We start from the raw sequence: 14,705 nt of genomic DNA on the forward strand, positions 1-14,705 counted from the left end.
CCTCGACCAGGCCGAGGTCACCTACCCCTGGCTCCTCCAGTCCGGCGCCAAGTTCGTCGCGAAGCCTGATCAGCTGATCAAGAGGCGAGGCAAGAGCGGTCTTCTGGCCCTCAACAAGACCTGGCCCGAGGCCAAGGCTTGGGTCGCCGAGCGTGCGGGTAAGGAGCAGCAGGTCGAGCACGTCACTGGTGTTCTGCGCCAGTTCCTCGTCGAGCCGTTCGTTCCTCACCCCCAGGACACCGAGTACTACATCAACATCATGAGCGTTCGTGAGGTTAGTCGAGTCTTCGCTCCATTTGGCTCCCCCGCAGGTCGTGCAAGTGATTCAGTGCTGGGTGGGTCCATTGGGTTGTGCATCTAACAACGGATTCCGGGCGTTTCTGAGGCGATACGAGATGTCGAATTCGAATCGGGCATCCAAAAAGTCGTACAAAAGAAAAGGTTGAAAGACATCCGTCTCAGATGGAGCGTCGTGATCTTTTAAATGGCTTGGTCTGGCTGTGTGTGTCGCTGAAAAGTGGACACGCGTCGTTGGGTTGCCCGATACGGGAAGACTCTGCCGAGCCGACGGACGAACGGAAGACACGATAGCTGGCACAACCCATGGCCCGGCAAAACGCACCAACCAACCAACCACGTTGTCATATCTCGTTAGCAGAACCTGTGAATGCTGACTATGATCTACAGGGCGACTGGATTCTCTTCACTCACGAGGGTGGTGTCGATGTTGGTGATGTTGATGAGAAGGCCGAGAAGATCCTCATTCCTGTCGACCTCTCTGAATACCCCTCCAACGAGGAAATCGCCAGCACTCTGCTCAAGAAGGTCCCCAAGGGTGTGCACAACGTCCTTGTCGACTTCATCAGCCGCCTGTACGCTGTCTACGTCGAATGCAACTTCAGTCAGTATGCCCCTTCAACATAAATTTCACATTCCTGTGCTGACCGAATTGCAGCCTATCTCGAGATCAACCCCCTCGTCGTTATCCCTAACGAGGATGCCACTTCCGCTACCGTTCACTTCCTTGATCTTGCTGCCAAGATTGATCAGACTGCCGACTTTGAGTGCGGTGTCAAGTGGGCCATTGCCCGCTCACCGGCTGCTCTGGGCCTCACCAACGTCGCCGGCGGCGAGAAGGTCAACATCGATGCCGGCCCCCCTCTGGACTTCCCTGCTCCCTTCGGCCGTGAGCTGACCAAGGAGGAGGCTTACATCGCCGACCTTGATGCCAAGACGGGTGCTTCCCTTAAGCTCACCGTCCTCAACGCGACGGGCCGTATCTGGACCCTTGTCGCCGGTGGTGGTGCTTCCGTCGTCTACGCTGATGCCATTGCGTCGGCCGGTTTCGCCGACCAGCTCGCCAACTACGGCGAGTACTCCGGTGCCCCTACCGAGTCCCAGACCTACCACTACGCCCGCACCGTCCTCGACCTCATGCTCCGTGCCCCTGTCGCCAAGGAGGGCAAGGTCCTGTTTATCGGTGGTGGTATTGCCAACTTCACCAACGTTGCCAGCACATTCAAGGGTGTCATCCGCGCGCTGCGCGAGTTCGCGACCACCCTGAACGAGCACAACGTCCAGATCTGGGTCCGTCGTGCCGGTCCCAACTACCAAGAGGGTCTCAAGAACATGAAGGCTGCCACCCAGGAGCTCGGCCTGAACGCCAAGATCTTCGGCCCCGAGATGCACGTTTCCGGCATCGTCCCCCTGGCGCTGATCCCTGGCAAGTGGGAGGCCAGCGGCGCCAAGGAGTTTGTTGCTTAAGTGCGCATCGTTATGAAAAAGGGGGGGAATGACTTTAGAGGTGGAGGACAATTAACGCGATCTAGATGAAAAGATGCTGCGTATGAGGATGCCGCGGGAGGGGGAACCCGTCCCGCCTGCGTTTGCGATGAGATGTTGGATTCCCGAAGCGAAATGCGGCGCTTGCAGGGGATGGACCAATGTGTATGTATGTGTAGCAGCGCAAGGTTCGAGAGGCATTTGGCTGCTGATTAGATGGGCAGCCAGAGTGCTTTAATGTGATATTTCCGCTACATCATCGTTTGTGAGGTGTTGTTTCCTTGACTGGAAACGTGGCATGCTAGCGAATCTGGGTAGCTTGGACCTTGTGTTTGGTCGAATAGGCAGGTAGGCATGATCAAACAGTTGTGCCGTCGTATGAGATCAAGCAGAGATGTAAGATTTGGCGACACGAATTGCGAGATATCAAACACCAGAGACAAAGCCTGGCAAGGATCTCAAAGAGCGCACAATCCGGGACTTGACTATGAACGATAGCACATCAAATGTTGGCTTCATATTTTTTGGTATTGGCGGCAGATATCAATAAGCCTCGTTGGCTTAGTGGTAAAGCGCATCACTAGTAATGATGAGATCACTGGTTCGATTCCAGTACGAGGCATATTCTTTTGAATTTTTGGTTGGTCACATACACTTTGAACACATACTTCAATCAATTCAATCGTAGGCTGTTCTTGTCTTTTTGTTTCTGCTCGGGGGGGTTCAGACTGACTGGCTGACACCTTGTAGATGGCCCACATCTCCTGAACGAGCTTCATTCGGCATTTGACCGCAAGTTGCGGCCTAGAGGACCCGTAACACTCGGTCGGGGATGGCTCGTGGGTCATTTGAGAACACCAATTTGTGAATATACTGGAGCTGAAGCACGAGCACGAACGACCATGTACGAAAGCTGCGACCTTTGGAAAACGCTATCCAGGTGTTGTAGATTTAAGACGTCAACCCCTTCCGAAGATAATCACGAGCAGACATTGCTTGTATGGTACAGTCTAACGTAAGTTCATGAGATGTCTATTCCGAGTTATTGTACATCATGGTAGTAGTAGAGCAGAGTGTCAGCGCCGTCAATGTCTTCTGAGCTCTCCTGCGACTCCCCGCCGTCTTCCGCAATATCCCTGAACTCCGTAGGCCTAATAACAAAACTCAGAGTGTTGTACATATATGTGCATCTCCCTCATCTTCCCGGTTAACCATCCCCTCAAGCAGGCCAGCCCTGGTCCAACCCGTCATCACCTCAAGCGCTGTCAATCTCTGCCACCTCGACCCCCGTCGTCCCTCGCCGGAGACGTGGCTTGAAAGGCCGGGCACGGCTCCCCCCTCCCGAGCCCGCCGAGCAGCCAATCCGTCAGCCCGACGACCTTGGCCCCGACCCCCCTCTCCCAGTCGCCGCCGCCCTGCACCGTCTCGATGGTGTGGCTGAGGATCCTGCCCTTCTGGTCAAACTGGAAGATGAAGAGCCCGGAAAAGTGCTGCTCCTTCTTCTCGCCCTTGCCGACCTCGAGCGCGCGCGGGCCCTCGCCCTCGCGCCCCGGCGCGGCACACGTCGACCAGCGCACGACGAGCTGCTCGTCGCGGCCGCCGGGGCGCGGGGGCGCGGCGCCGGGGATGGGCTGGCGCGTCATGCGCGCCGTGTGGACCTCGAGACGAACGTTGCCGATGACGGGGATGCGGTTCCAGGCGATCGGGGAGGTCCAGAGGGCGGCGGTGTAGGCCACGCGACCCGAGACGACGGGGAGGTGCGGGTGCGTCGAGGGGAAGAGGTGGAGGGAGATATTGGGGGCGAGGATGTCTTGGTCGAGGGGGTATTGGAGGAGGGTCGGGAGGCGGTCTTGGAGGATGCGGAGGGCTGTCAAGAGGGTCCATGTTAGCGGTCTGCTGTCAGGGCTTCGTGGACGGGCAATGCGGGAGGAGGGCTGGTGGCTCGACGTTGTCGAAAAGATGGGAGGGGGAGGAGAAGGCGTACTGCGGCCGAGATTCACTCGGTTCTCGTCTGGCGGTTTGCCTTGCGGATCTGGGGGGCCTTCGCCGGGAACGCCATTTGATGGGTCAAAGTAGCGATTGGGCAGGTCAGTTTCGCGTCTCATATGTGGTGTGCTCGCGAGCTGGTGAAGCTGCGGCGTCGCAGGTGCCGAGCCTGGAGCTGAAGCCGAAGCTGTCGTGGGAGAGCGGGCAGTGCTAAGATGTGTGATGGCGCGGAGCTGCTGCTGCGAGGGTGACCGACACAGCCTGCAGCACCTGTGAGCTGTCGCTATTGCGAGGCGCGTGCTGGCCATGGCGGTTGGGTGGTGGTAGGCATCGACAGGAGAGTGTCTTGTGGGAGGCGCCTGTGTGTGGGTTGAACGGAGAGGAGGGAAGCTCGAGAAGAATGATGTCAGAAAATTGTTTGCTGGGATGCACTATCGCGGGTGGGGCCGGATGCCGGCGCGAGACGGGCAAGAAATCGAACCATCGTGTCTCTCTGCCGGGAATGGGGAACGGGAAAATAGTTGCTACGCGCCCCTGTAGTGACTTTCATTAATAGTATTTTCGTCTTACCTACCGTCATAATCGAAGGAATAAAGCGTGCCGTCCATAGTCGCGCAAACGTCAGGTCATGGTACACTGCATATCATCAAGTGACCCTTCTCGTGTGTACCTCTTGGCATGTTATTTCTCCTTTGAAATTCATTTATGTACATCATTCCTTCGGATGCGGGAACTCATCCTCCATCTGTAACCTCACACCGACATTCATACTGATCAGTTCTTGCACCAGTAGCTTCGCGGCATACGGCATCGTCATCTTGGTCACCTCCTTGGTGCTCCTGCACGTGTGGCAGTAGCCCTTATAACCAAAGAGGCCACACTGCTGGCAAATGTCGATCTCTGTGCCGTCCGAGCTGATCATCAGACGCTCCAACAGCAATTGCGAGGCGCCGTAGGCAATCAGACAGTCACGCTCCATCTCGCCCAGACGCAGACCACCCTCGCGCGAACGACCCTCCGTCGGTTGTCTCGTGAGGATGGCACGAGGTCCCCGCGCACGAGAGTGCATCTTGTCCTGGACCATGTGCTTGAGACGCTGGTAGTAGATGGGGCCGTTGAAAATGTAGGCCTCTAGCGGTTCACCTGTGATGCCAGACGTGAAATAGTCTTTACCCTCCCATGAGAAACCGTGGTCGACGAGAGCCTCGCTCATCTGCTTGAGAGGATGCGAGCGGAAGGCGTCGCCGAAACCGTAGTCCGGACGACCGTCCAAGACCGACGCCTTGCCTGTGAGGCACTCGAGCAGCTTTCCGACCGTCATTCGAGAGGGAAAACCGTGAGGGTTCATGATAATATCAGGGACCAGGCCCTTGTCAGAGAACGGTAGGTCCTCTTGCTCCACGATAATGCCAACAACACCTTTCTGTCCGTGGCGTGACGAGAACTTGTCACCCAACTCCGGCCTTCTCGTCTGTCGCGTCTGCACCTTGATGACCATGTTGTCCTTTTCGCTCTGAGAGATCATCACCTTGTCGATGTATGCCGGATCAGGAATGCGGTATGATATTGACGAGTCGCGGAACTCGCTAGGGCCGCGGTCGTTACCGATACCAGTCGACCCGGTGTCCAGAGGGGTCTCCTTCTTCACCATGGCCTCGCCAAGCCCTGACCTGGCCACCGACCATGGCCAAGCCATCAGGATCCAGAGCTGCGTGTTTGGCAATGCGCCGTCTAGGCTTGCCCTCCATTTCCTCGTACTGCGGGTCTCCGATGCGTTCTCGTTTACCGTTCGGGTACTTTTGCAGCTCAGCCGAGTACTTTCGGAACACCTGACAGCGTCCAAAGCCACGGTCGCACGAGGCCTTGTTGAGTACCAGGGCATCCTCGATATCGTAGCCAGAGTAAGACATGACAACGACTGTGGCGTTCTGTCCGGCTGGTAGCTTGTCGTAGTGGATGAGCTGGATCGTCTTGGAGATGACCATCGGCCGTTGCGGGTATACGAGGGTGTAGAGCAATGTGTCGATGCGGTTGAATTGGTTGTAGGCAATCGCACCAATAGCTTGCTTGCCCATTGCACACTGGTAGGTGTTACGGGGTGACTGGTTGTGGTGCGGGAAGGGAATGAGGCCTGCTACGGCCCCAAGAATTGTGAAGGGTTCGATTTCCATGTGCGTGGTGCTTTGGTTGACGTCGGTTTCGTACAGAGCCACAAGCGTATCGTTCTCCTCGTTGACATCCAAATACTCGACGACACCATTCGTCAAGAAGTCATCGAAAGTGGCTTTGCCGAGCTGGAGAAGCTTCAGGTGCTCCGCCTTCAGCTTCGGCTTGCCGTTCTTGACAATAATGTAGGGCCGACAGATTCGTCCTTCGTCAGTAGCAATATGAACAGCGTTGAAGTGGTTGTTAATATGAACGCCGACAAAGGGCGAGATCCAGCCACGGCGACGCATCGTTCTGAAGCGGTTCGTGAACCTTTTCGGGAATTTGGTAAGCGCAAACGGCGTGCCGTTGATGTGGATGATATACGATCCCTCGCGATGCATCTCACTTCCGGAGAAGTTCCTGATGGGTTCGACATTGTCGTCCACGGTAAAAACCCAACGCTTGACAGGTTCCTCCTCGGCGTTGGTGGTAATATGCGTCATGAGAGCCAGGTTCTTGACCAGACCGCAAGCCTCACCTTCGGGTGTATCCGAGGGACACAACATACCCCACTGTGAGGGCTGCAGCGCACGCGGTCCACTGACCTTTCGCGTCTTCTCAAACTGACTGCTGATGCGCGTCATCATACCCAGGGCACTGATATAGCTCAGACGACTCAGGACGTGAGTGACGCCGGCTCGGTTCATGTTGAATCGCTTCACTGTCCAGTTGCCCGTCTGGATCGCTCGGTTGATTCCCTGACCAATGTTGTTGGCGTGGTTGCTGATCATGGTAACAGCGTCCATGGCCACGGCGCGGTTGTCTTTCTTAAGTACCTTGTCGATGCTGGCCTTGACGTCGCCGCAAAACTTTTTGAACAAATCCTCGAAAAGGAGAGAGAGCAGCTGTCCAGCAAGCTCGAGTCGCTTGTTTCCGACGAAATCCCTGTCATCCACGAGGCTCATGTTGGCTTGGGCCATGAGAACACGGCGCGTCATGAAAGCAACGTAGATGGCCTTCGGGTAGAAGTCGAGGCCCTCGACAGGTATGTGGGCAATAATAAGGTTGGATAGCGCATCCATACCCTCCTCGATGTTGTTCTTCCGCGCCTGCGAGTTGGGTTGAAACCTGCCCCTGCCGCCCATCTTGACGCGCGATCCAATCCACTCCAGGGCCTGCTGCTGGGTATAGACACCCTGCTTTGTCGCCTCGTCAAAGTTGACGGTGAACTCATCCTGGTATCTTCCGTCATCACCAGCAACGAGCTGCATAATCTCGAGGTCAGACAGGCCACCCAGAGCTTTGAGAACGATGACAATGGGCGCGGGTTCCACGAGGACGTTGTGGACGAGGGAGATGCGATCTTTCTTCAGCGTGATATTGGTCTTGGTCTTGCGCTCGTGAGTAGAACTGGTCACAGAGGCGGTGATGATGTTGTTCTTTTCATCAGCCTCGACAATGACACGGTTCTTGCTCAGCTGCTCCTGAATCAGGATGACCTTCTCCGTGCCGTTGATGATAAAATAGCCGCCGGGGTCGAGAGGACACTCGTTCATGAGAGCCATCTCCTTGTTCGAAGCACCGTTGAGACGGCACTTGGCTGACTTGAGCATGACGGGTAGCCGTCCAAGGGGAACATTTCTGCGGACGATCTTGGACTTGTCGCGAATGTAGGCAATGTCAACAAAGATGGGAGCGCCATAAGTCATGTCGCGCAGACGACATTCCATGGGAGTGACCTCACTGTGTGCACGCGCATCGTTGAAGTCAAGACGGCTTGGGCTCTCGACCCGGATGTCCGTGAACCTAGAATTCTCATAAGTATATGAAAACGATTCATAACCATGAATGTGGTTCGTGGTCCACCTACTCAAGCCAGAAGGAGCTGTTCACATCGCTTCGGATGGTGCGGTTCGCGCGCACAATGTCCTTGATCTCATGGTCGACGAAGAAGTTGTAGGAGTCAATGTGTTGCTTCACCAGGCCCTTGACTTTGAGAAAGGCGGGCAGCAGTTGAAATTTGTCTTCCTGGGTTGAGATGGGATCCGTGAGCTTCTTGCCGTTGTAGAAGGGCTCCAGCAGGGCCTCGAAGCCGTCGTCGAGGTACGGCATCTTGAGATCACCTGCGTCTCTGAAGTCTCATGATCAGTCCGTGTGTACTCGGGTATATGCCGACAAGAAAGGCAGGCTGTTGCAAAGTGGTGTGTCCGACCAAACGCGACGAGGTGCAGGATGACTGGCATGAGAATTGACTTTGATGAGTCCAGGTGCAGTGCGTGCCGCGACAGTGCAAGAAAATCTTCCTCGGAGTTGACGGGTGGTGGCAGTTGCCCCGCGCTGCAGGTACGTTGTCTTGTGGTGGTCGGTGACGAGGGGCTTTGCGATAAGAGCGATAAGAATGCACCCTGGTTGCGGATGTTTGGGTCAAAAGCTTGTCCGAATTGACCTCACAGCTTCCCAATAGAGGCGACCACCGGGTCAAATGTCTCTGGTGCTGGGCAGGAGGAAACAATCGAAGAGTATCTGTTCAGAGAGTATCTGTTCAGGGGGTAACAAATATTATATACAACCCGTTATTTGATAATATACTACCAGATCTGCCTACGTTGTACAACAACATCACCAAGATTAGCACGCAAACGTTCCGTGTAGCCTCAGCTCTTTCAGCACTTTTTCAGATGAAGCACTAGAGTAAAGCTGCCTCTCATTTGGCATCACGCTACTAAGCATGACCATTTTCCGGTGCATGGATGTCAGATAGCGCACTGGAAGCCGTGTAGCAGATACGCGACGGCTCGTCAGGAAGCATGGCTGCTGTGATCAATGCAAGTTGAAAAATGCCCAAAGTAGGGGCTATCACCTTCAACGCCTTCGCAGCCTTGGGGCTGAAGCATGAGCATATCCCGGAATAGCCCCATATTGGGTGGCGCATTCCTTGGCTCTTCAATGACGCATACTGGACAAGGTGCCTAGGGTACTGGTAGTTGATGTACGCCAAAATTCGGATGACATGTCAGCTATCGACAACACAAGTCTTGGGATATCGGCATAGTTGGCCTACGCCCTCCCATGAAAGCAAGGCAAGCATATCCCGGCCCGGGATGCAGACTGAATCCTCATCTCGTGCTACGAGCGGGTGTACCTGAGAGCGACCTGCAGACGGCGAGACAACATACGCAACACGAGTCCGATTGGCGATGATAGGTAGGGGCATATCCTGTTTCACTGAAGAGCCGAAGAGATATCTTGTTAGATCAGTGATGGTATCTCCGTATTTCTGAGAGGTGGTAAGATCAATGTTGGTAATGGCTGGGGCAAGTTTAGAGGTGATTTATTTGCGCCATCCCAGCTGGTCTCACGCTTCACGTTGAACAAGCTCTCCCCCTGCCGCAGGAGTATCCGGAGTCTACGGGTCAAGCGCTTCCGAATCTTTACACGATGTGACTTGGTGGTTCATGCTGTGGTACGCTGGATCCACGTCATAAAGGCACATATCTCGTTGATGGCCGTTCCAAGCTATCTCCAAGGAAGGCACGGTCGAGCTACCTCCAGGGAAGGCACGGTCGAGCAAGTCTGACCTGTGTTGCATTCGTATCGTCATCCCATGAGCTTGACCTTATCTTGAATACCTTGCCTTGTACTTAGATTACTGGCGACCTAGGCGATAAGATATCAGTGGCGGCCGATCCGTTGTGCTCATGGGTATCTACCTCCCGTCATTTGGTGAGTGGCAAGCCCTCTAGACGAAAACTCACAGCCTTTGCATCGACGAAACCGTTCGCGATTAGTTCGTCCGATCGTAGAAGGACAATGCCAAGGTACCTTTGCTAGATACCTACCCAAGGTAAGGTACCTAGGTAGGTATGGAAAGAACCTTATCCCCTTGGTGCCTTCTTCGCGTGGCCTCCTACCCGAGATCAGATGTCAAGTGGCACCTTCCACGATAGACCACTGTGACGTACCCTTAAGCACCCCACCATGTTCTTCTCCAGCTTCAGCAGGAAACATTGCCTGCTTCATTGCCTGCTTGTTAACCCGTGTCAGACCAAATAATTGTGCCCTGAACACGAGGGCTCTGCGCGACTTGAAAATTGCGCGCCTTCACCCCACCTAATGCGCAACATGCATCTCACTACGGGCCTCGAAGGCAATGCTTGGACAACCCCTCCTCGCCCCTCTCTTGGCTTGTCGTTACACTCCCCCATCGTTCCCCGCATGGGCTGCAGCAAGATGTGATGCAGGCGCAAGCGCAGGAGGCGCTGCATGCTGCGCTGGCAGGACCGCTATGACGAGCTGCATCACCGTGTCCCGAGCCGTCCTCTGCCGCATTCTTCTTAGTCGAGACACCTGACCACGCAGGGCCAGATCCAACATCGGAGCTGCAGGCCCAGCTTCGTGGGTGGTTGCTGCGAAAGCCTGGGGACCATCGCCTCCCGCAGACCTAGGCGTGATATACAGGATCTTCCCGGCGGCATGATGCGTCAATCAGCAATGACGGGCAATTCCCTAATACGGCAGCTTGGATGCCGCACTGTCAACTCGAGAAACTCGACCAGCATCTAAAGCACGAGCCTCACGACTTGCCGAGGATTGCTGGCCTCACACGGGTTTTGAGGTGGCGAGCAGCACGCTTGCTGATCAGCGAGCCGATATTGCCTCGACTCAAATACATGGCATTGCTGGAACGGGTCGATGACGATCAGCCACCCACAAAATAGATGGACCCCTCATTCACTCACACCTCGCACGACGAAGTGGCGTTTGCCGTACACATACGACTGTTAACGACCGCCTGTGTCCCTCTCAGAATCCGGTGAACGAGAACTTGAACGGCATGCAAATGAAAGCCTGCCTGCCGAATTGCTCCCTCCCCACTGCTAGCATCAGCCGGCGTCTGCGACAAGAGCCACTCGATGCGGGCCCTAAAAGTCGGTGAAGCGCATTGAGCGATGGAGTGGCTTTCCAGGGCTAGTACTGTAAGGCTAAGTATGTTGGCGTGGGATCCGACCTGCTAGTCAAACTTGCCCGCCGCTTTGACGGGTGGGCGTCTACACAGATTTTCACCCCATTGGGTTCCTTTGTATGGCGGTGGACGACATCTCGGTGTGGAGACGAGATGGGACGAAAAAGGGAGGCTGGCAAGGAGGGAGAGGCTGGAGCGGTTTCGAACCCCAGTCTGGGCTCCAGGCAGGTCTGCCATGCAGGACAGTCACGAAGACGAGAGAGATGCGACCGTGCCAGGCAACGATGACAGAGCTGACTTGCAGCAACGTGCACTAGCACGCGTGTAAGTGCAGTGGTCTCTTGCGATCTGTGGATTGAATGCCTCCAAGACGAGGCCGCTACGTGAAGGTGCCTGCCCAAAACCACCGAAGACGAACGAGATGGCACTGCAACAACCACCATTGATATTTGGCAACTATTGCCTCGCTCGAGACGGAAGAGCGAACAGATCCTCCAAAGACAACAAATGCCGCCCGTTGCGCGATGCGAGAAGGGTGGGACTCGGAAGCAAGGCCTGTCCTGGTTTTCGTCGCCGAGCGGGATATTGAACCCCCACTTTGATGGTCTCTTACTTCTTCCACGAGAGACGTTGGCAAGCCTTTAGGACTTAGGTAGGTCTCACGCAGCCCATGACGGCTCATCCTGCTCCAGCGAACATCTCAAAGCCTGTATTTGCAATCCGCGGTCGACGCAATGTCGACGCTCCTATTCAGAAGCTGACAGTGACGGGAAGCGTCACGATCGCACAAATGCACGAGTTTCGCGGCCCGACCAAGACGATGTCGAATGTGGGCCATCGAGCCACGCCGAGCCATACGTGGCTCATGTTGCCTTTGGAGGGGTTGACAGACTGAGGGATTGAGGGGCAAGTTGACGAACTTTCCCCATCTCTTCGAAGCAATCGTATCCAATCAAGGCTCCTATCAAATCGGCTGGCGAGTATGACCTTAAACCGAGCTGTGGCCAGGACGTTCCCGACCTTCAGCTCGACAGTCGTGGCAAACTTCTAGGGCTCCTGGGCTTGAAAATGAGCAAGATCCTCGGAGCCACCAATTTTAGACCTGCCTGATCCATCAATAGCTGGAGACTGTTCGCCATCAACGCTTGAACAGCCGCCATGGCTCATGCGATCACCGTTGGCACGGACTATTGTATACACTCCTCCCAAAACGGACTTTTGACAGGTGGAACGCGAACACAGCACGGACGTGGCTTAGATCTCTCATCGCGTGAGATTGGGCCAGCGGCCTCAATGCAAGATCTGGCGTCTGTCGGTGAAAGGCTGCTGCTCACCGTTCCCTCGCAACGAAGCAAAAAAGCACCGACACAATGGTACTGGCACTGACTGAGTGCCATGACTGTAGCCACACACCGCCAAGGCTGGGTGGGTGGACCCGGCCTCCTGCGATGCTGCAGAACGGGGAGCGGGGGCGAATCGCGGGCTTCGTCATGGTTGAGAAAAGGCAAAGAATGAACCCTAATAAGGACCTGGTCTGCGATGTAGCAGTTCTGGGCCACAATCAAGGTGGCCTCAAGTGGCGGCTGGCCACTATGGTTGAGGCGTTCAATGCCACGAAGTCAAACGGCCAACTCATTTGTGGGAGTCATCAGTAGCGTAGCGGAACACCTTTTCTCCCGCGCTTGTTGAACTTCGGTCGTCCGAAGTCCTCACCGCTGACGAACACCTGGGAAGTCCTTGGACACACGGTCATGTGGCAGGAGGAAGGACGCAATGGCTGGCTACGCGGACCGACTTGCGAAAAAAGGGGTACCTTTCCCCAAATCAGACGACAGGCGGAACAGGCTGTAGCTAAGCGCCCCCTGACAGTAAGTGGCATGGAGGGGAGTGCTAGGCCCGACCGTTCATGATGTGCTGCTCTAGTGTGCCGAGCCCTCCCTGGACACAACGCCTTGGTCAGACACACGCTGGTGGAGGGAACGAGGCGCTGCTGCTCCCTGCCCTGGTCCACTTGGTGACTCTGTTGCCTATGGTGCTCGACTCAATGATGTGAGTTCTCAGTAGAGGACCATCATCATGAGAAACTTACGATTCAAGCCTGGGGAACACCGATCAGTCGGTTTTCACTACGAACGGTGACCGCGCGGTGTCTCACTGTCAAGGTTCGTAGCTTTACCATCCCACCACCCCCAGCCAGGATGTGTGACGTGGGCAGGCGGTACCTGACTTAGGACACGCATGCCCACGCCCAAGGCAACTCTTCCGCCGATTTGGCGCTACTGGGGGGTTTGCTTGAGATCCCCTACCAGGCGGCGTCGCCCGTCCCACCACACACCCTTCGGGCCATCTCACCCACCCACGCACTCACTCGCCGGAGGAGGGTTCTGCGCTAGAAGCGATGAGGGACCAGGGGACCAACCGGTGGAGCAACGTTAGCGCAGGGGTCTCTTGGGCCATCCGCTGGCTGTGCTTCTGGGCCTCGGAGCCATCGACTGAGAATGAACAATGGGCAGGAGACCAGGGAAGGGGGAGAAAGACCAGGCACCCAGAGGAGACATTGAGGAGCGCGGCATGGGCGGTTTATCAGTCTTGCGGTCTGATTGACGCTAGAAAAGCGGCATCCTGGGGGGGAGGGGGCTCCACGATCAAGCCTCTAGTCGTGGTCCTGGCGTCCTCCATACAGTGCCTCCGTGGCCCTGAACGATACATTTTCTTTCCTCCCGCCCCCTCAAGCCTTAAGCCTCAAGCCTCAAGTGTGCCCCCCTCTTCTGTTCTCCGCCTGAGCGAGGGGAGCTAGCTAGGTGGTCATCAATCGGACCTTGCCTTTTGACCTATCTGGAACTGTCGCGTTGCTCTCCCCACGTCCTTTATTGCCCGGCCAGGGTCGTCAGCGTCTGTGCAGTGTGCTTGTTTTGTTCCTTTTTCTCTCTCTTCTTTGATTCGACCTGGACTTGTCCTCTTCCATGGACAGTGTGCCGTGTGTTCATCTCGGTCTACCTTTTTTTTAACCTACCCAACCTCTCTTCGGCCTGTTCACCTCTGGCTGTCCAGGGTGCGCGACGTGACGTATGTGAGAAGAGCTGTCGCCATTATCTTTTCTACCATCTCACTTGCCTCATACCTAAGGTTGCCGACCCAGCTATCTAAAGCCGCGACAGCGAGCTTGTTCACTTTTGGTGACAGCAAAGATCATAGCAGATCAGAAGAGTGTAACAAGCACATTCAACAACGTGTCCATGGTACGTCTTTTTGTTTCTCATTATTTCATCAGTCTTAATTTGTGTCTTTCACTCTTACCCCTCTTCCCCCTTTTGCTGGTCTTCTGGGCTTCCCCAACCAATGTCGGCCTTTGGCCACATGCGCGATGGGAACGAGCGAATCCCGCCCGTCAGAAGCATAGGGCTTCGTGCAGCACCCCCTACCTTAGGGTTGACAGGCAGAAGCAGCCGAACGACACTTGGGTATGTTGAGCACACTCGAAAGGTGCAAGAATTGTTGCTATCACTTTCTCTTCACGAGAGAGCGAGTCTACCCTCTCTATTCTTGGTCCAGCTCAGCCTCTGCTCTGCCATTTGTGTCGCTCTTGGGCTTTCGGTTCTTGGGTTCCCGCGCTCGCGAATCGCCCATCATTACCCCCAACGGTCCAAGGCCCAAGACCCCCCCGCCTCCGACTCGCCATAGCGCGTGTGTGTGGCCCGTTACCCTGTTACCTGACTTTACCATTTTTGACGGCTCTAGCCTGCCTTTGCCTTGCCTCTTTATCTTGAATTGTCTCGCCTGTCTCTCCTCCTCTGCCACACCCCCTCCACCACGTTTTGTCCTCTGC

General features: G+C 55.5%; 4 protein-coding genes and 1 non-coding gene across 5 annotated transcripts in view; 3 read left to right on the forward strand and 2 right to left on the reverse strand.

Moving 5' to 3' along the window:
* Positions 1 to 603: 603 nt before the first annotated feature.
* VDBG_05323 (ATP-citrate synthase) lies at positions 604 to 1,764 on the forward strand (the record flags this gene model as incomplete). The annotated part of the gene is made up of 2 exons (XM_003004164.1): positions 604 to 901; positions 956 to 1,764. 2 exons carry the CDS (start codon positions 604 to 606, stop codon positions 1,762 to 1,764), a joined length of 1,107 nt encoding a protein of 368 aa, XP_003004210.1.
* A 568-nt stretch (positions 1,765 to 2,332) lies between these two features.
* VDBG_15108 lies at positions 2,333 to 2,404 on the forward strand. The gene has a single exon. It is a non-coding gene; the product is annotated as a tRNA-Thr (tRNA).
* A 643-nt stretch (positions 2,405 to 3,047) lies between these two features.
* VDBG_05324 (conserved hypothetical protein) lies at positions 3,048 to 4,076 on the reverse strand (the record flags this gene model as incomplete). The annotated part of the gene is made up of 2 exons (XM_003004165.1): positions 3,048 to 3,649; positions 3,767 to 4,076. 2 exons carry the CDS (start codon positions 4,074 to 4,076, stop codon positions 3,048 to 3,050), a joined length of 912 nt encoding a protein of 303 aa, XP_003004211.1.
* A 404-nt stretch (positions 4,077 to 4,480) lies between these two features.
* On the reverse strand, positions 4,481 to 8,028 carry VDBG_05325 (DNA-directed RNA polymerase III subunit RPC2; the record flags this gene model as incomplete). The annotated part of the gene is made up of 3 exons (XM_003004166.1): positions 4,481 to 5,476; positions 5,643 to 7,722; positions 7,787 to 8,028. 3 exons carry the CDS (start codon positions 8,026 to 8,028, stop codon positions 4,481 to 4,483), a joined length of 3,318 nt encoding a protein of 1,105 aa, XP_003004212.1.
* A 6,190-nt stretch (positions 8,029 to 14,218) lies between these two features.
* VDBG_05326 (pumilio domain-containing protein) overlaps positions 14,219 to 14,705 on the forward strand; it is a gene marked incomplete at both ends in the record, with an annotated part of 5,818 nt that continues 5,331 nt past the window's right edge. The window contains 2 exons of the mRNA XM_003004167.1: positions 14,219 to 14,340; positions 14,432 to 14,563. Of these exons, the coding sequence (XP_003004213.1) occupies positions 14,219 to 14,340; positions 14,432 to 14,563 (254 nt within the window). The remainder of the gene's footprint in view (positions 14,341 to 14,431; positions 14,564 to 14,705) is intronic.

The sequence above is a fragment of the Verticillium alfalfae genome, genomic scaffold (assembly GCF_000150825.1).
Source record: "Verticillium alfalfae VaMs.102 supercont1.6 genomic scaffold, whole genome shotgun sequence".
Classification (NCBI taxonomy): domain Eukaryota; kingdom Fungi; phylum Ascomycota; class Sordariomycetes; order Glomerellales; family Plectosphaerellaceae; genus Verticillium; species Verticillium alfalfae.